The sequence below is a fragment of the Melampsora larici-populina genome (genome assembly GCF_000204055.1).
Source record: "Melampsora larici-populina 98AG31 unplaced genomic scaffold MELLAscaffold_17, whole genome shotgun sequence".
Lineage (NCBI taxonomy): Eukaryota > Fungi > Basidiomycota > Pucciniomycetes > Pucciniales > Melampsoraceae > Melampsora > Melampsora laricis-populina.
The window spans coordinates 407,795-426,710 of record NW_006768781.1 but is presented as its reverse complement, the minus strand read 5'-3'; the positions used below and the strand labels follow the sequence as shown (position 1 = coordinate 426,710).

The 18,916-nt window shown below is 40.3% G+C and overlaps 4 protein-coding genes across 4 annotated transcripts; 3 read left to right on the top strand and 1 right to left on the bottom strand.

The window, feature by feature from the left end:
• Positions 1-1,161: 1,161 nt before the first annotated feature.
• Positions 1,162-1,729, bottom strand: MELLADRAFT_31022 (uncharacterized protein; the record flags this gene model as incomplete). The annotated part of the gene is made up of 4 exons (XM_007409686.1): positions 1,162-1,190; positions 1,258-1,324; positions 1,389-1,507; positions 1,576-1,729. Coding segments are annotated over 4 exons (369 nt in total), but the record flags the coding sequence as incomplete, so codon positions are not given.
• Positions 1,730-2,615: 886 nt separating this feature from the next.
• Positions 2,616-3,026, top strand: MELLADRAFT_35808 (uncharacterized protein; the record flags this gene model as incomplete). The annotated part of the gene is made up of 3 exons (XM_007409871.1): positions 2,616-2,777; positions 2,851-2,917; positions 2,995-3,026. Coding segments are annotated over 3 exons (261 nt in total), but the record flags the coding sequence as incomplete, so codon positions are not given.
• A 505-nt stretch (positions 3,027-3,531) lies between these two features.
• MELLADRAFT_35886 (uncharacterized protein) lies at positions 3,532-4,640 on the top strand (the record flags this gene model as incomplete). Its single annotated transcript, XM_007409872.1, has 5 exons — positions 3,532-3,624; positions 3,727-3,882; positions 3,983-4,088; positions 4,164-4,414; positions 4,503-4,640. 5 exons carry the CDS (start codon positions 3,532-3,534, stop codon positions 4,638-4,640), a joined length of 744 nt encoding a protein of 247 aa, XP_007409934.1.
• A 1,160-nt stretch (positions 4,641-5,800) lies between these two features.
• Positions 5,801-11,450, top strand: MELLADRAFT_43362 (uncharacterized protein; the record flags this gene model as incomplete). The annotated part of the gene is made up of 20 exons (XM_007409873.1): positions 5,801-6,141; positions 6,245-6,507; positions 6,663-6,689; positions 6,758-6,811; positions 6,890-6,988; positions 7,068-7,288; positions 7,350-7,479; positions 7,573-7,856; positions 7,934-8,225; positions 8,317-8,433; positions 8,503-8,623; positions 8,714-8,923; positions 9,001-9,152; positions 9,211-9,315; positions 9,406-9,849; positions 9,922-10,069; positions 10,135-10,234; positions 10,308-10,441; positions 10,511-10,682; positions 10,757-11,450. The coding sequence occupies 19 exons, from the start codon at positions 6,322-6,324 to the stop codon at positions 11,001-11,003; spliced, it is 3,243 nt and encodes a 1,080-aa protein (XP_007409935.1).
• Positions 11,451-18,916: the final 7,466 nt, after the last annotated feature.

Sequence of the window (18,916 nt, the reverse complement as noted above, 5' to 3'; positions counted from 1 at the left end):
ATCCAACAATGCATCAAGTTGTTCCTTTGTATGTTGCAATCTTGCAAAAATTAAGATTAGTAAGTATTTGTATCTTTTTGATTTTAAATACACATTAATTATAATTGGCTAATGTGACTTAATGTACATCTAGGTACGCCATCAATACGATCACGATCAACTTCAACCCGCGTCTAAAAACATGATCTCAAAACTTGAAGACTACTTCAAGAAAGTCCTTACTAAACCTGCGCCAGTCTGTGCTACCCTCCTGGATCCACGCCTCATAATGAGCTATTTTCAAGTGAGTTTCTTAATACTCATCTTACTTTGAGGTTGTACTGATCAGGAAGTATGTCTCATTTACCAAAAGGAACGATCCATGTTTTTTTCTGAGTACGACCTCTTTACTTCAGACATCAGGTCAACATTTGAACTAGAGGCCTTGAAATATGAAGTCGATGATTCAATGCCCACTCCAACTACCACCAGGAAATCCACTGCAACGTCTACTTCCGAGTACTTCGAAGACGCTATTTTTGGTGCCCCAGACGCTCCACAGGACCATTCGATCAGTGCGGAGATCACTCAATATCTCAACGATAAACTCGAATCCCGCGACACTAAGGTCCTAGATTTTTGGAAAAAACGTGGTAGCGATATGTATCCTGCATTGGCAAAAATGGCCATGACCTTCCTTGCCATTCCAGCAACTAGCTGTCCGTCGGAGGGGATTTTTAACAAGACAAAAAGGATCTTGGGGCCTCAGCGTACTAATCTCGCGTCCTTACACGTTGAGGCTCTCTTGTGTGTGAAAGATTGGCATCGGGTGTTTGGCCCTTTGAAACCTAGCCGTGATGCTGAGGATGATAGTGATTAGTTTTTATTTTTTTTATCATCTTGTTTCCCTTTTTATTCAATATTTTTCCTTAAATTGATGTAAACACACGGCTACCTGAGACTGCAATGATATGCAAATATCCGCCGGATATCCGACGGATATCGCATTTTCTGACCCCCTCATCCGATAACCGAACCGGCCGGAGTATCCGGGAACCGGATAGCTCCAAGGCCTCATCCGACATCCGGAACCGTCGGATGCTCCGTCGAGTATCCGACGGATTTTCGGTTTCGGAGCACATCTTGATGTGAAGCTTTGCCAGCTTTGGGTGTGGCAGTCTTTGATTTTGCCGGTAGGAGTTCACCGTGAACTATAAGATAGAAAGATATGAGTCAGATAACCAGAAGTTGAAGTTGTAAGATAGAGGCAAAACTTACTGTGAGGAAGAACACCACCCTGTGAGATAACAACGTGGCCAAGGAGTCGGTTCAATTCTTCATCGTTCTGATGAGAAAAGTAGATTAGCATTTAGGTCAAAACAAATTTCTAAGTCAAGAAAACAGCTTACTCGAATGGCAAGTTGAAGGTGACGAGGAATAATTCGAGATTTCTTGTTATCCCGAGCAGCATTACCAGCCAACTCAAGAATTTCGGCTGCTAGGTACTCAAGAACAGCGGCGAGGTAAACTATAGATGAAAGATGAGGATCAGTATAGCCAAATAGGCTAGAGTGTCGTAGGGGAGGAAGAACATACCAGGTGCTCCAGCTCCTACTCGTTGAGCATAGTGACCTTTTCGTAAGAGTCGGTGGATACGACCAACAGGGAATTGTAGACCGGCTTTGGCAGAACGAGATTGAGAGGTAGATTTTTCACCACCGGCTTTGCCACCTTTACCACCGGAAGACATTTTGTTTTAGGAGAGTTGAAGGGTTTTAGAAAAAGTTGAGGTGAAGGAGGTGTTGAAGTTGTAAAATGTAAAGTGCTTTGGTGTGTGGTTGAGTGAGGGAGTGCGAAGACGGATGAGACAAGATTGTGGGAGTATTTATACCATGGTATACCGAGTCAGTGAGTTTAAAGACTGATGAGGTGCTACTGCTAGATGCATCCAGACGTGATGCTGAGGCAGTCTACCTGATGGGCCATGGCGTCCAATGGGTGACCCGAATTGCCAATTCATGACCACGCATGAATGAGTTGCTATGGACGAAAGGAGCCCAACCAATCAGAACGCGTGAAATTAAGCGCGGACGCGTCCGACGAGGAGCCTGTAGGCTAGAGTGCGCGCCCGAGTTGTCAACTCGAATTTGGTATCACGCGTCGATCTCATGAGCGCGACGACGCGTTTCACCCACCTGCCCGCACTTCAGTCGTTGACTCTCGTTGACCTTGTCTTTCGTTTCCTCATCACCTCTGCCTCACCTATATATAAGATAGTGTAACCTGCGATCAATTGCCCCCATCACCACATCCTTCCACCGTCGTCTACTCACTTCAACTTTACATTACCAACTCACTAAAAAAATTTTCCTCACCTTTACCTCAAAACCACACTCCAGAATGCCACCAAAATCTACTGCCGCTGAAAAGAAGCCTGCTTCTACCGCATCCAAAGCTCCTGCCAGCAAAGCCCCTGCTTCCGACAAGAAGGCCGGCAAGAAGGCTCCTAAGCCAGCTGCCGAAGGTGACAAGAAGAAGCGACGAACAAAGCGAAAAGAAACCTAGTCAGTTTACCATTCTAACTTCTTTTGCTAAATCGAGACACTGACGATATCTATTTTATATATAGTGGTATTTACATTTACAAGGTTCTCAAACAAGTTCATCCCGACACTGGTATCTCCAACAAGGCCATGTTGATTCTCAACTCGTTTGTCAACGATATCTTCGAACGTATTGCTGGTGAGGCTTCCAAACTTGCACAGTACAACAAGAAATCGACAATCTCATCTCGAGAGGTAAGCCATGATCGACTTGGCTTGTTCATTACCTTGATCTTTGACTGACTTGATTATCTCTTATCGCTCCCAGATCCAAACCGCTGTTCGACTCATTCTCCCTGGTGAACTCTCAAAACACGCCATCTCTGAAGGAACCAGTAAGTCACTTCCTCCTCGATTTCCCAGCACCTTGAAACCCCTTGTTGACCAATCTCTTTCTCACTATCTATTGCAGAGGGTGTCACGAAATACTCTTCGAGCAAATGATTCCTTAAAATCATTGACTTTATTTTTTCATATTTCATTACGGTTTATTTGTTTTAACGGTCATTCTTCCTTTCAATATGGTTTTCTTTTTTTTTGTGGTTGTTTTTTTTCTCTACCGCATTGAGCTCTTCTCGCTGTAAACTAAAAAAATCGTGATCAAGTTGTATTCCTTGATTCTACATATCCATATTATTTTCTTTGACATAGTCATTATAGTTTCCATGATGGTGTATGCGGCGAGGAAATGAAGGTGTGCTATTGTCTGAGAATACCTGGAGAGTGTTACATTGTTATCATTGCCAATCAATCCTTTCCTACATCTGACGCCAACGGCCTGGACGCGCCTGAGCAGTGAGCAGGCATGAACTTAAGCTCCTTGCCCGCATACATCTCGGTGTTTGATGATGTAATAACCCGACCCGGTGTCGGCGTACTCACTGAGCTGACCTCTCACATTTCCCGAGGGTTTGAACACATCAATTTTCCGAATCCATCCCATATCATGATGAGCACAAAGTTGGTCACAGTTTGGATCTCATCGACCGATTCCTACTCAGAGCGTAGGCTGTCCCCTCATCTCCTCATCTCACAACTAAAGGTCAGCTAAAAACCACAAACTGCATCCTGAGAATTTATAGATTGAGACTCTGTTACGACCATCATGACCTGAGTCCTGACTATCTGTGTTCGAATCCATCAGACAAAATTAGAGCCGATCACAGGAATTCCAATCAACTCTCAAAAAGTAGCTCTTAACCTCGTTCCCGGTCAATCCCACGCCACTCATTCTATTTTCCTGGACGATGATAATCGTACATTATTAGAATACGGAGTTCAAGAGGGTTCAACCATAGATGTGAGTTATGATCTCTTTATGGCTTGGGCTAAATCTTTATTCTTTTACTTATTGGAAAGACGTGTCAAGAAGTGACTGTCATCAATCTGATTTTGTTTAGGTGATTGATACAGATCCTACATCTGCTTCTAAAGCAGGTCAGTATAACGATGTAAGTGGGGTAGAAAAATTTGAGATCAGTCCAGAGGAATATGCTAAAAGACGTGGTGAGTTTGATCAAAACTGTTGTAAAAAGTCAAGAGATTGATTTGATAACATGAATTCTTTAATTTTTTTTGTAGATACTCTTAGAGCTTTTAAAGAACGTAACAAATTGGGAAGATTTGCGGACGAAGTTAAAGAGAATGAAAGTGAAAAAAAAGATTTTGAAGAGGTCGAAGAAGATTTCAAGATACTTTTTCCTTTGGGTTCGAGATGTGAAGTGTCTGGATCAAACGGAACATCTGCATCAAGAGGTACGATACGGTTTGTAGGACCTGTTGAGTTTAATAAAACTCATGCTTTTTGGGTTGGAATTGAGTTAGATGAACCAGTAAGATATTCTTCTTTTTTTTGACATTTTGTTGTTTAGATCATGATTATTATTATCTTATAAAACAAATTCTTCTTGCTCACATTAGGATGGAAAGAATGATGGATCAGTGATGGGAGTAAGATATTTCAGTTGTCAAGCTTCTCATGGTACATTTGTTCAACCTGAAAGAGTGACGATTGGTGATTTTCCAACTCTGGATCCTTTTGCTGATGAAGAACTTTGAAAGAAGAGTTTCAATTAGTTATTTGTAAATAAAAGTATTGCAAACCATACATGATATACTACACCAAAGGCTAGATAGAATTACGGTACTCAAAACAATCAGGTTTGTGCTACCTTTCTTGAAAACCTGCTTTCAAAATATCGTTTTTGTGGGGAAAATGAACTGTAGAAAAATCCAAAAAAAAAGTTCCAGCGAATTCCCAGGAATTCCCCCGCCAAAAGATCAACTTTGAATCTATGTTTTTGACATTTTTTGAAAAAGGTGGCACGAACCTGATTGTTTTGAGTACCGTAAATTTGGATGAGATAACAGCTGGCTATTTGGGTCACTATCTTGCTATATCAACTAGGTTTCGGCAGTTTGATTCAATTCTTCAAACCTTTTCTTTTTGATAGGTCAAAGGGCCTTTCTAGTCAATATTATCAACTTATCTGGAAGATGAGCTATTGGAACAGAGAAATCCACATCTAGGGCCTATAAACCTTGATGCATGCCTGAAACGTGGATCAAGCTATGGATAACAAATTCCCGCTGCACTGGTATAGTTGGAAATCTGACACCTGTTCAGAAAAGAAAGCTCTTTTCACACACCTTTTTGGATAATACGAAGATGATCAATGTTTGAATAAATACATATGATAAACTTGATGAGACCTTTGCATAAGTAATACTGTGCGTTATCCTCCTTGAGGGAAAGAGAAGGCATGTACAGATCTATGTACTTGGGTTATTTTGTTTTACATTCTTCAACTTCTCAAGATGAGAGTATTAAATTATTATACCCAAACATCAACTTGCATTCACAGAAAGCATGAAATGAGTGGAAAGCACGGATAAAACCTCGTATATCTGTTTGTTGTCCTTGATCCCATACCATCCATTTCCCCCCATATTTTTAGTTTTTCTGTGAGTTTGGAAAACACAATTTTCTTTTTAATTCCATTACTTACTGAAGGAATACACGTGGAGCAGCATTGAGATCTATGCAATTTGTTCAAGAGCTCAACTGTTCTGATGGTGAATTCTTGAAAATGCCTGAGGCTTGAGCCATGTTAGGTGTATGTGCTTATGTTGTTTTATGGCGTTAAGTTATGTGGAGATGCGTATGTAACATGTATGTAAACAGCTTCGATCGTTCTTCTGTTCTTCAAACAGGTCATCAAAGAAGAACAACGGACACGATCAAAGAACCAAGAACTTTATCAGTTTCATCTTTATCATCAAACTCTGGTCTTTCTTATCTCTTACTCAAATATATCTACCTCCATTCTCACAGTTATCGGCATCCTGAAGGGACTGTGCTGAATAATCGTAAAAGAAGGATCATTCAATTCTCATCACTTCCCTCGAGCAAGTCTCCTTTTATCCGCTTTCTGAAAACCATACGAGGATTTCAGTCTTCCTTATCACGTACGAACTTCGGAACTTGATTTAAGCCTTTCACATCTTGCGACCTGTGGAATCCGACCTGCATCTCTTCTTAATATCGTCACACGTTCAAGTGAGCCGACTCGGAGATTTGACTTGCTTTTGTTCCTAGATCCAAGACGACTGATGTATACCATATCTCATTCAAATGTGAATTTGTCTTTTTCCCATTGAAGCGTCTTCAAACACGCTTCAAAGGCTTTTCTTTCGCACGACAACTGTCCATTCTGTGTCAAGCTATACCTTGTACGAGATGGAAGAACTCTTAAACCCAGCCGCGGACCCTGGCCTAATCGATCAAGTCGTCGAGGCGGCTTTCAACACCCAAGGACCACAACAAAAAGAAGCCATGACGATCCTCACGCAGTTTCAAGAACAACCCGATGCCTGGCAGAAAGTCCCCATCATCTTGGAGTCAAGCAACTCTCAGCAAGCTAAAGTAAGTTTTCTCATCACCAATACCAAAAATCCTTACATGAAGAGTGGCGGTGTTATGGATATAATCAAATACTTCTATCCACACGTCGCGCTTGCAAATTGTGGAACATATCACCTACTGACTTGGATTTATGTATATTTTGTGTAATGCCATAGTACATTGCCTTACAGATCATGGATAAAGTACGCTTGCCTTGTCTTAGAGGCTTCCCTTGTATCCTGTGAAAGAGGCTGATGTATTGGTAACCCAGTTGATTACGACGAGATGGAAGGCTTTACCAGAACCTCAGCGATCCGGTATCAAAGTATGCAGATTTCAATGGTCTTTGACCAACATTTGAGTTTGAGGACGTCCGACTGACAATTCTCATTCTCATGACCAGAACTTTATCGTAGGATATATTGTGAAAATGACGCGCGATGATGTCCTTATGCGTAAGGACAAAGGCTTTATCAATAAAATGAATCTAATCTTGGTACAGGTCAGCTACATGTCATTTCACCTCGGGAAATCCCCCATCACGCGATTTGCTGATCCCTCTTGACATTGTCTGTGTTTAGATTCTCAAGCAAGAGTGGCCACATAACTGGCCAGGTTTCATACCTGAAATTATCGCTTCGTCCCGGACTTCACTTTCATTATGCGAGAACAACATGGTGATCTTGAAATTACTGTCCGAAGAGATTTTCGATTTTAGCGCTGAGCAAATGACTCAAGCCAAGACAAAAGCCATGAAAAATCAACTCTGTAATGAGTTTGCGGATGTATTTCAGCTTTGCAAGTCCGTAGTCTTTCTTCCCCTTTTTGTGATCAACTTGAAGTTGAAGTCCTTTGTTTTGTAGCGAAATTTTGGAAAAGGCCACGAAACCTAGCTTGATCAGTGCTACCCTTCATACTCTTTTGAGATTCCTTAATTGGATTCCCCTGGGATACATTTTTGAAACCAGCCTGATCGATCACCTGATCAACAAGGTAAGCTCACTCAATGCACAAAAATCATGCATCGTTATATTTGTTGATTGACTATGTATGCGCCGTGTCTGCCTCGTTGATTCACTTCACTAGTATCTTGAAGAGCGACAATACCGTAACATCACTCTTAGATGTCTCGCTGAAATTGGTTGTATACGTGACGCGGGGCCGGAGTACGATGCAAAATTTGTTCTACTTTTGACAATGGTGATGTCATCCGTCAATCGAATCTTACCACCTGCCACAGATTTGAAGGCAATGTGGGACAACCAGCCACAATACGAGCAAGAATTTGTCATGGCACTGGCTGTTTTCTTGTGCAGTTTCTTGTTCAAGAATGCTAAATTGTTAGAGGTTGCTCCACAACATGACCTGATGTGAGCTACATATATAATTCCTCTGCACATCAGGCATCCCAGCTTACTCGCGTTCTTCATATCATCAACTGTCTTAGGGTTAATGTTCATATGTATCTGGTCAAAATCTCGCAAGTCGACGATCGTGAATTGTTCAAAGTCTGCTTGGAGTACTGGTCAAAATTAGTGAAGGAGCTTTATGATGAACAACAATCTATCCCGACCGATATGGGGCCCTTGATGGGTATTGGCTTAAATTTGGGTGGAAGCGGCGGTGGTAATGGCTCTCATTTCGGAGGTGGTGAGATGCAAGGAAGAAAATTACTATATCGTGAAGTTTGCAGTAATTTGAGGCTAGTTTTCATCGAGAAGATGGTGAAACCTGAAGAAGTATGTCTATTTGTACTTTCTTCTTTCAACTCTCAAAGGCACGCTCATCACTATCTGGTGTGGCTAAACTATGGACTTCACCAATTTGTAGGTTTTGGTTGTGGAGAATGATGAAGGTGAAGTAGTTCGTGAGTTTTTGAAAGAAACAGACACCATTGTGCTATACAAGGCCATGCGGGAGGTGTTGGTCTACTTGACTCATTTAGATGTACGTCTTCTTTGTTTTCTGTCCAGCGCTGGCAGTTGGAGCTTGTAATGATATCTGTTTTGACGGCAGGTACCCGATACCGAAGACATCATGCTGACCAAGCTAGCTCACCAAGTTGATGGCACGGAATGGTCGTGGAACAATTGTAACACATTGTGCTGGGCCATTGGATCCATATCAGGGGCGATGAGTAAGTCTTCTTGAGTATAGGATGAGTTTTGTGGGTGTCATGTCAAGCTGAACATCAATGTTCCTCCATATTACCTTTGTAATCGGACAGATGAAGAATCCGAAAAGCGATTCTTGGTCACTGTCATCAAGGATTTACTTGGCTTGACAGAACTCAAGCGAGGAAAGGACAATAAAGCCATTGTGGCCTCTGATATCATGTACATTGTCGGCCAGTATCCTCGATTTTTGAAAGCGCATTGGAAGTTTCTCAAAACAGTTGTGAACAAGCTGTTTGAGTTTATGCACGAGACTCATGAAGGTTGGTCTCGTGAATTTTGATCTTGGAATCCAACGACATCAATTGACTCGATCACTTCATCTACTTTCAATTATCAGGTGTACAGGATATGGCCTGCGATACGTTCATCAAAATTGCTCAAAAGTGTCGGAGACATTTTATCCAACAGCAAGCCGGCGAAACAGAACCCTTTGTGGACGAGATTATCCGAAATCTAGACAAGATCACTGAGGATCTGTCATCTCAACAGGTTAGTTGCTCTACTACCCCACATTCAACGCTTACTGAAACCGCATTGCCTTGCCTAGACCCATACTTTCTACGAAGCCGTCGGTCATATGATTGCTGCCCAACCAAATCGACCAGTCCAAGAGCGCTTGATTGCAGGACTTATGCGAACGCCCAACACAGCCGTGAGCCTTTGTCCCATCATCATATTCTATAAACAAACCTAGATTGGTGTAGTTATGAACTCTGACCTCTCGACTCGCTTGGGCTTGTAGTGGGATCGCTTGATGCAACAATCCGCTGCCAGCGTGGATGTATTAGCAAACCCAGAGAACATCAAACTGCTCTCTAACATCCTGAAATGCAATGTCTCTGCTTGTGTCTCCATTGGTCCTTTTTTCCAACCTCAAATTGTTCGTATCTACATGGACATGCTCGGCCTCTATAAAGCAGTATCTGGGATCATCAGCGAGACAGTAGCCCTTGAAGGGATCATCGCGACGAAAACTCCCAAAGTTCGTGGTCTCAGGACAATCAAAAAGGAGATCCTCAAACTCGTCGATACCCATATCCGGCGCGCTGAAGATCTCAACGCCTTGAACGATACACTTCTCCCTCCGCTCTTGGAGGCAGTCTTGGGAGATTACAATCGCAACATCCCGGCCGCAAGAGATGCAGAAGTCTTGAATGTAGTTTCCACGATCGTCACCCGGTTAGGGGTCAGTCTATCTTCTGTTTCATGCAAATCGTAATTACCTCCAGTAGACTAACTATCTCCTCTTTTGTAACAGACTTTACTGACCGGAAAGGTTGCGGCAATCCTTGAACTTGTCTTTGAGCCTACCCTTACCATGATCAACCAAGACTTTTCGGAATTTCCAGAACATCGTATTGGGTTCTTCAAATTATTGCGGGCTATCAATGCTGGATGCTTTAGTGGTAAGTCTTTTGGTTGTTTGCTTGGAAAACTGTGAAGCTGATGGATTTCACTTGTTACATTGTAGCCTTATTGGCGTTAGAGCCTGCTAGGTTTAAGTTGATGATGGATAGTGTCATATGGGCTATCAAGCATATCACTCGTGACATTGCTGATGTTGGTCTTGCGTCAGTAATTCTGCCTTTTCCTTTAGTGTAAATTTTTACCAGAAGCTAAAACGTATTGTGCGTTGAACCTTAGCATATTATTGGAGCTTTTTGCCAATGTTTCCCAGCAGACGGATCCACAAACTGCGGCTGCATTCTTTCAACAATACTACATCGGTATCCTTCGTGATATCTTCTTTGTTCTCACAGATGCCGATCACAAGAGTGGTAAGCACCAGGATACCATTACTAACGTAGTTTCAATAGAATCATTTGTTTACGGATCCTTTTTCTTAGGCTTCAAGGGACAATCCCAAGTTCTGTCCAGGATGTGGGCTCTGGTTGAAACCAATGCGATTGCTGGTCCACTCTTTATCCCTGCCGAACATGATCCAAGTATGGACAACTCGAGGTTCCTAAAAGAGTATACTTTGAACCTACTGAGCGCTGCTTTCCCCCATGTACAACCGTTGAGTCTCCATTTACTTTTAGCTTGTCTCGAGTATCGTGATCTTGAATTTTGAATGTTTTCCCTTGATACAGGCTCATCATTCAGCAATTTATCACTGGTTGCTCCGAATCATATGGAGACGTCGCCAGGTTCAAAGGCAACCTACGAGACTTTTTGATCTCTTTGCGTGAACACTCGGGTACCAGCGACGGACAACATCATGATTTATTCCAAGATGATAAGGAAGCGTTGGCAGCTGCTAAGGCTCAAGAGCAAGCAGCTGTTCCTGGTATCTTGAAACCAAGTGAAATCAAAGATGAAGATGAAGAGATCTTGTAAGCAAGAGTTTGGAGAGAAACATCTTTTGGAGGATGCATGGTCATGGGAGGGATTTGAATCTTAAACTTGTTCTATATAATTGTTTTTAATGTCTTACTGGATGGATGGGTAAGGAGATCAAAGTCAAAGTCAAAAGAAATGATATGATTTGATTGTACCTGCAGACTTATCTCAGCGTCACTCACTCTGGATACATATTTTTTTTGTCTCTGTTTGACTTATGATCTTGAGGCTTTTGGAGAGAGGGCATCTTTGGTTTGAACTATATACACACAGATATTCCACTTTGGTACAACTGTTTTGACGTTTTGTTTTTTTGGTTATCTGATCTGATTTTTTTCCTTTCATTCTTCCTACTTTTTATTTTTTTTATTTTGTCCAAGAGAATATGGGTTTTATTGTTTTCAAAATCAAAAACAAACAATTCATCTTGGATTTGTACATCCCACACCTTTAAAACAGTGTTTGGTGCAAGGCAAAGTTGATGAATCTGTCTTGATGTGTCTTATTGTGATTAAGGTCATAGATTGATTGAGCATTCCCATGGTCTGACAACAGGTCTATATACATTTCCTTTGTTGACACCTGAATGTTTGACATGACTGTGATACAAAAGGATATTTACAAAAATTGATATAAAACTGCAAAAATATTGGGAAACTTTGTATATATGTCCCACCTTTCTATCCAAGACAAAGGCACCAACAAATCAAAAAAACCACCACATATCACAAAGTGCATTTCTGATCTCTCCTGATTTTTTTTAAAAAAATTGAACTGCTTTGAGAATGAACAACCACATGAATTGCTTGCCAAGTTGCTGTGATCAAAAGGCTTGAGAAAAAATGTTCTTGGACAAAGAGCATTAGGGGTACACAAAAATTAAAACCAAACCTAGAAACCCATGCAAAAAAACCATGACTACCCATCTAATTTTTGGGTTCTTTTGGATAGGGTTCTTCAATTGGGCAGATATTGGCTTAGGCCACCCATCCTAGAAAACAAGAGTTTTGACCCCATGTCTAAAGACCACCATCACAAATCAGCCAACTATCCTACAGCCTTGATGGCCAGTCCTGACACACCTAAGAAGCCACAAGGATGACCTCAATATCCAGCAGCCTCTCAGCTGTCTTCTCAAAAAGCTTGAAAAGCTTCTTTTCAAAAGCCTACTGAATTATTTTCATCTATCCATGTAGCTCAATCTCAAGATCCATCTCTTGTGAAACACAAAGTGAATCTCAGAGTGAATCTCAAACTCAAGGTGCTACTCAAAATACTCACAATGATAACAATGAAGACACCAACATCAACAAGCCTAGGTTTGCTGGTTCACACCAGACAGCAATGGCAAGTCTGACATAGATCTTGCTGTGAAATGGTGTAGTGTATATGAAAATTACAATGACTGGCACACCAAAACCAAACAATGTAGTCTATGAAAGACTTTCTTGTTATAAGCAAGGGTTGTGTAATGAGATCAGGTCAAGAATACAAAAATAAAGTCAGTGGGTTTTGTTTGTATGACATGAGATGAAAAGATGACTACTGTTTTTGTTATACATAGCTCTCCAAGATTGAAGGGTGATTCCGGGGGTCTAACCACATCAAATTTGCTACTGGGGAGGGAGATCTAGATGAAGACTGTGAAAACATTGAGTTCATAGTCTTGAAGAACAAAATGTTAGATCTAAAGTTTGGTGAAGAAAAAAGGTGATAAAAAAGTATATTATTATGGTGAACCTCTTCATGGTACATTGATTTAGGTAGCTATGTAAGTTTCAACTCACAGATTTTTTCTTTGCTTTAGTGAGAATACTACGGGGATCTACATGGTAAGGCTGTCGCGTGAGACTGACTGTCAGCCAATCCATTGGCGTTCATGGACTCACTAGCAGGTCATCAAGTTCAGGGCTTGGCTTCTTTCACCAAAGTGAACAACAATCAGCCCCCTCAGACCTCAAACAACAGCACAGTATATTATACTTGAGAAGAACCTGTCAACAAGCATGCTTATTGAACTGGTAAGTGGAACAATAAAATGTTCAGAACAGTTTGAAAGTTGATCTAACAACTAATAACCAAACAAGGGTGTGACAAAGGCGGAAGCGCAGAGCATGACTATTACTAACCAAAGAGGTTTTAAAGATCAATCTAAAAAGTAATTGGAGTAATATTGACGCGGTGGTAGCTTGGAATCAGTTGTAAACTAATGTTTGATTAAAATGATTGATTAAAAGATAAGGAACAAAAAGAAAGTAGAAAATCAACAAGGTTTTTATACCTATTCCAACTCCAAAAGCCCACACAGATATTTGTAATATTATTAATTGTTTTACATAGGTATGACACACCTTTTAGGAATTCCGCCGTCATGACTAATTTGTGTAATTCAAATCAAGCTTTTCCTCAAACCCAATAATTCCTCCTCTCAAGTGTTGTCCAATAACCAAGTTTGTTATTCACCCAATCCGGTTATACAAATTCCCAGACCGTCAGACAAAAATCCCCTTATGTTGTTATCTGGCAGGTTTTAGCTGATGTATTGAGACTTGAGTTGGGTCATCACTCCAAATCAAGAATCAGAACTGGAAACTCATACTTCCTTCAGGAGTTTATAACTTCCGTAATTAATTCAGTACCACTTTCACATGACTCCTGATTACTCATTAAGATTAAAAAAAAGTATGTATAGAACTTAAACAATGTATGAATTGAAAAGAATAAAGAATACTCATGAAATATTATGAGAAAGGAAGAATCTTACTTAGTATGAGCATTCTAGTGTAGTTCTTATGTGTTTGCATGTGGTATTAAGGTCTTTGTATGTTAGCCAGGAGATAAGTTACTTAGGTTACTTATGCCCTGGCTGACAGAACCCGTCAATCCCTATTTACAAAATGATTTAAGTTTGAGTCAAAGTATTAATGCCTCACTTTTTGGTAATCTCACTAAGAAGCAACCTCTACCACAAACCTCCCCCACTGTTGATATCTCCAAAAAGCAACATCTACCACCAGTCTCCCCCACTGTCAATACATCTCTGAACTTTATGAAAAAATATCCAAATTGATAACCTTTTTCAGTACAAGATTTCTTAAAGATATCCAACTCAATCTTCTTTTCAACTCAATAAACCTTTGCAATACCAAAATTGGTGAATTGAGGATCACAGTTTTGGATGCCAACAGATTGCATATTGGCCTACCTGAAATCTGAGTGGGTAGTTTCATCTATAGCTTCAAGGGTGTTGTTACTTCCAAAGCCTACCATTGGTGATTGTGAGGAGTGGGTGTCTGTTAGGTGTACTCTTCACTAAGAAGGTGATGAGAAAGATAAAGTGTGGTCTTCACGTGGTACACCCAAATGAAGACTACAGCTAGTTGACCTCTAAGAATAGGATTTGAGGAAGAGAGAAAGGGATTAAGGGCAGTAAAGAGCTGATACACTCTAACCTTGTGAGACTGCAAGGGACAGGCTTTACACTTTGGTGAACCAAAGATCCTGAAGGCTACTTGAGACTCCGTATAAGGGAGGAAGCTTTGCTGCTTTACGGTTTATTTCTAGAGGATATGATGGCCCAAGGCTTGTAGAAATCAATAACGGGGTGCTCAGCAATAGAACCCGTGATGCTCAAGTTTGGTCTTTAGACTACACAACTAATCATGTACTCAAGGATCCTCTCTATAGGATTTCAAGTATAATGTGATTCTAATGTTGTGATATGTAAAAAGATGGGGGATGAATCAAGGGAAGAAGGAGGGTTTATATATTCACAGGTCAAGCATCAACTTGTGGTTGGCACTTGGGACAGGTTTGTTATGTATTCAATACATTATGTACATGTGTTTATGTGGCTCTTGACACTGAGCCTTGAGATGTACTTATGGATTTATACAATAATATAATATTACATGTGTTACTGTTAGCCCGTGGTTGTGTAATCAGGGCTCAGGGCTGACAGTGATCCTTCCAGCTGGATGTCATTCAAATATTGGAGATGGAGTTTTTGAAGTGAGTTTGAGCTGGTGGAAGGCCACCAGATTGTGATTGTTTGAACACTGGCACAAGATGTTAATTTGAAGCATAGCCAGGGTCCTCCAGAATGTACTCTGCTTCTGAACAGTAAGAGGACATTTACTGGTAGAACCAAAGTTCTTCTATCAGTTTGAATGTACTAAGAGGGAGAGAAAGAGAAAAGAATTATGTACACAAGTTAACTTCAACACCCTTTGATTGTGTGCACTTCCACACCAACCATGATGAGCATATCATGATACTCTTTGCTGATCATTTCATATGATAAGAGAACTTGACACATATATTAACTTTGTTGTGTAATCATCTTCCTTATTGTTCTATGGAGCTGAGACTAAAGGTACCAAAGTGCCGTCTATGAAACCGATAGAATCTTGAAATCATGCAGAGCTGTCAATACATTTCTTAATTCATTCTTGCTCATATGTATTTGGCCATTGTAGACATTCCAACTCCAATTCAAAAGTTACACAGATGCATCTGTTTGTGTAAATGGCAACACTACCCTCTTTCATAAGACAAATAGTCAGTCCAAGAGATCATGGCAATACACAAGATCTTAGACTCACATGCCAAAGAGAACCACTTTGTCTTGATAGGACACACTCCTCCAGTTCCTGAAATTCATAAATTTGCCAATGCAACCAGTAGCTGTCACTGGGGCGGTGCCTGATGACAAAAAAAATTAGTTTGAAATACATCACTTGATCCTATCTTGTGGAGTAGTTTTGTAAAATCAGCTTTTGGTGTATGTGCCTAAAACAATTTGGAGATGATATGATCTTATTTCAATACAATCTGATTGGAAGAAGTAGATCTGTTTTACTTACAGCTGTTAGCCAAGTGCAATCAGTCTCTTCAAATCATCCTTGAAAAATCTGTGCCTTCAAACTACAACAGGCTGGAAATATCTAGGAAAAGGGTATCTTTTCCTGTGGGCTTTGGCTCACATCATCAACAGACTTGCAAGATTTGCTCCATTTTCTTCAAATTTTTGCTTGCAATGGTTTATGTCAGCCCTGAGCTTTGACAAAGTCAAAGCCATAGAGCCTCAAAACTATATAAATAAAAAACACAAAAAAAAACACATGAAAACACCTTGCGTCTAGCATCAAAGACAAACTCAATACCATCACAATCATAACACACCTTACGTCTGAGTTTCAAAGACAAACTACTGCTTAAGAAATGTACATAAACATACATTGCACAGGCATCCTGATAGAAACATTTGCAAAAGGATAACAAAAGGAGAGCAAGTGCCCACTGGCCGCTCAAACTAAGAGCCTAAAGGGAATATTGAATATTGAACAGAAGTTACCTCTACAAAAAGCCCTACCTTCTGAATGAAAAGGGACACCTTTTTCCCAAAGCGTCAGAACCACAAACCAGCCACAGACTAGCATCCATATGAGGGGAAGCAGGAGACAGAAACCACAAGTTGGCCTGATCAACCAAGAAGCTATAAAAGCAGAGTGAACTTCAACCCAAGAACAGGACACACCTTCTTTTACCATTGTGATTTTCAAAACGTCCTTTTAAAAGCTTTTCACAGTCCAGCTATCCTCTTAACTAAACCCAAGAAGTAGTTCCACTCGTCCTTTTGAAAACAAACCCAAAAGACCTAAGAAGAGTCAACCAGTGTTATCCCAAAGTGAGTAACTGCTTTTTCCCTTTTACTGCCCCTGTTTTGAGACAGTAAAACTCTACTTGGTCATGTACCATTGTTCTTGCAACCCAACATTGTCAAGATCCCTGTGGTTATTTCTACGCCCAGGCATCTCTCAGGTAATAACCTTTGAGAATATTTTGTGGTCTAGGATCTGACCAATCCAGCTCTGCTTTATAAGCAGTAGGCCGTGACACCCGTCAGGAGTTCAGAGAACTACTAAATTCTCTGGAATCAAGACACCAGACTGATTAGTTCCCTTCCACCTGAAACTTGCAACTAGAATTGAAGAATATTACCAGTCCTACGTACCCAGTAGGATTTTGTCAGGATCATCCCTTAAAAGGATACCCTTCACTTTTTAGAGTAAGTGCCACCCTGACAGTTTATGAAGGTACTCTGGTTCATGGCACATAGCAGCATGACTATATAAACAACTATGAGGATATGTCCTTGAGATTTGAGATTTTTGTCCAAATTGTTATGATTGTTGGAAATCATGAAGGATACAAGCATTAAGCAGGCAACCAAGTTTGGAAGGAAAGATGGGGTGAGGGGTGAAGTTGTGGTTGTTGTCAGAAACAATAGATGAGATACAATAATGGTGTTAAATAAGAGCTGCCTGTGGCCTGAGACTCTTGGCATTTTTGAGGAGGCCAATGTTGGTTGGGGCTCTAAAACATCTCAGGACAACCCAATTCAAAAAACCTGTCCAAAACAAGTCCAAAGATTAGATGGGTAGTCATGGCTTTTTTAGCATGGGTTTTTAGGTTGGGTTTTAATGTTTGTGTACCCCTATTGTATCTCTCCCCAGATTTATTTTTCAAGCAATTTGGACCAAAACTGAGCCCTTAATTCCAGGTACTATCTTTTGTCAATCAATTTTTTTCCATGAATGTAATCATTTTTCACCATAGAGAAACACATCATCTACATAGTGTAAGTAAAATAAATTAAGCAAGTTAACTCTTATTGACTTTCACATACTTCCTCTAGGCTTCACCAGTGGTATGACTCAAATAATTGTAATGTGATTTTCAAAAAACCAATATCAGAGTATGTCCAAAGTAAACCCATCTTGAAAGCTTCTGATGCCCATGACTTTGATATTTTCTGACCCTACTTTAGACTTTTGGATGTGGATTGAGTAGGAAGAAAATGAGATTGGACAATAGGAAGATGTGATTGTTTGTTTTGTTTTACTAGGATTTTAGTTTCACAACTTGAACAGGTGGCCAAGCTTCTTTTGACAGTATGACACTGTAATGAAGTTCATAAACATGATCAGAGAATCAGAGTAGAGAGAGAATTGATTTTATTAAACTGGTCAATGAGACCTCATGAAGAAATCCATCTCTCTTGATTATCGCCTTTAAGTTCATGAAGTCAAATCAAGTTATTTCACTAGAAAGAACGTCAATTATGGAACAAATCCAAACAGTTTGGAGATCCATTGTGGCATTTCATGCTTAGTAAAAGAAAATGTGTTTAGAGACCTCGATCTTCTTCATGACTTATCAAATGAGATGATGAGTTCCACAAGATCCCAGAAAAAACCTGATTCGCGGGTACGAAATGTTTAGTTCTATGTAAATCAAATCTTATACGGTGCTCATGATCAAGTAACCCTCATCTGACGATACCACTCTACCTCTTCCAAAACGAACCTTCAACCAAAAAGATCATCAAAAAATTCTTGATCATACAAATCTAAAGCTTGAGACGAATATGAAATAGATGATCAAGATTGACCCAAAAATTTATAAAAAAAATAGACGTTCAAGAATTCTTCATAGAGAGAACTGAAGGAGATGATCGAAAGGATTTCATTGCTCATTGACATCTTTTCAACATATATGGGTTTTATAGTGTATGTTTACTCTGCTTCTTCTGCTCTCGCTGCATTCAGTTTAGCATAAACGTTTTCAGCATGACGCACTATAAGTTACATCATCACAAAAGGGTAAGCTTTGAAAAGATTTGGGTAACGAGATGGTCATGAAAGATTGAACTGACTTTTAGGTACATGGTATCCATACCTACAAAAAAGAATGAACATAGCATCAGATATCATAGTAAGATCAAATCTTACTGAAAATGAAGATCACGTACCACCAAGCGTAGGCACCAGCAGTTCCCAGTCCTAGAGAAACTGTGAGATCAAGTAAGAGTCGCTTGCGTAGTTTTCCAGTGATGGGTGCGATTG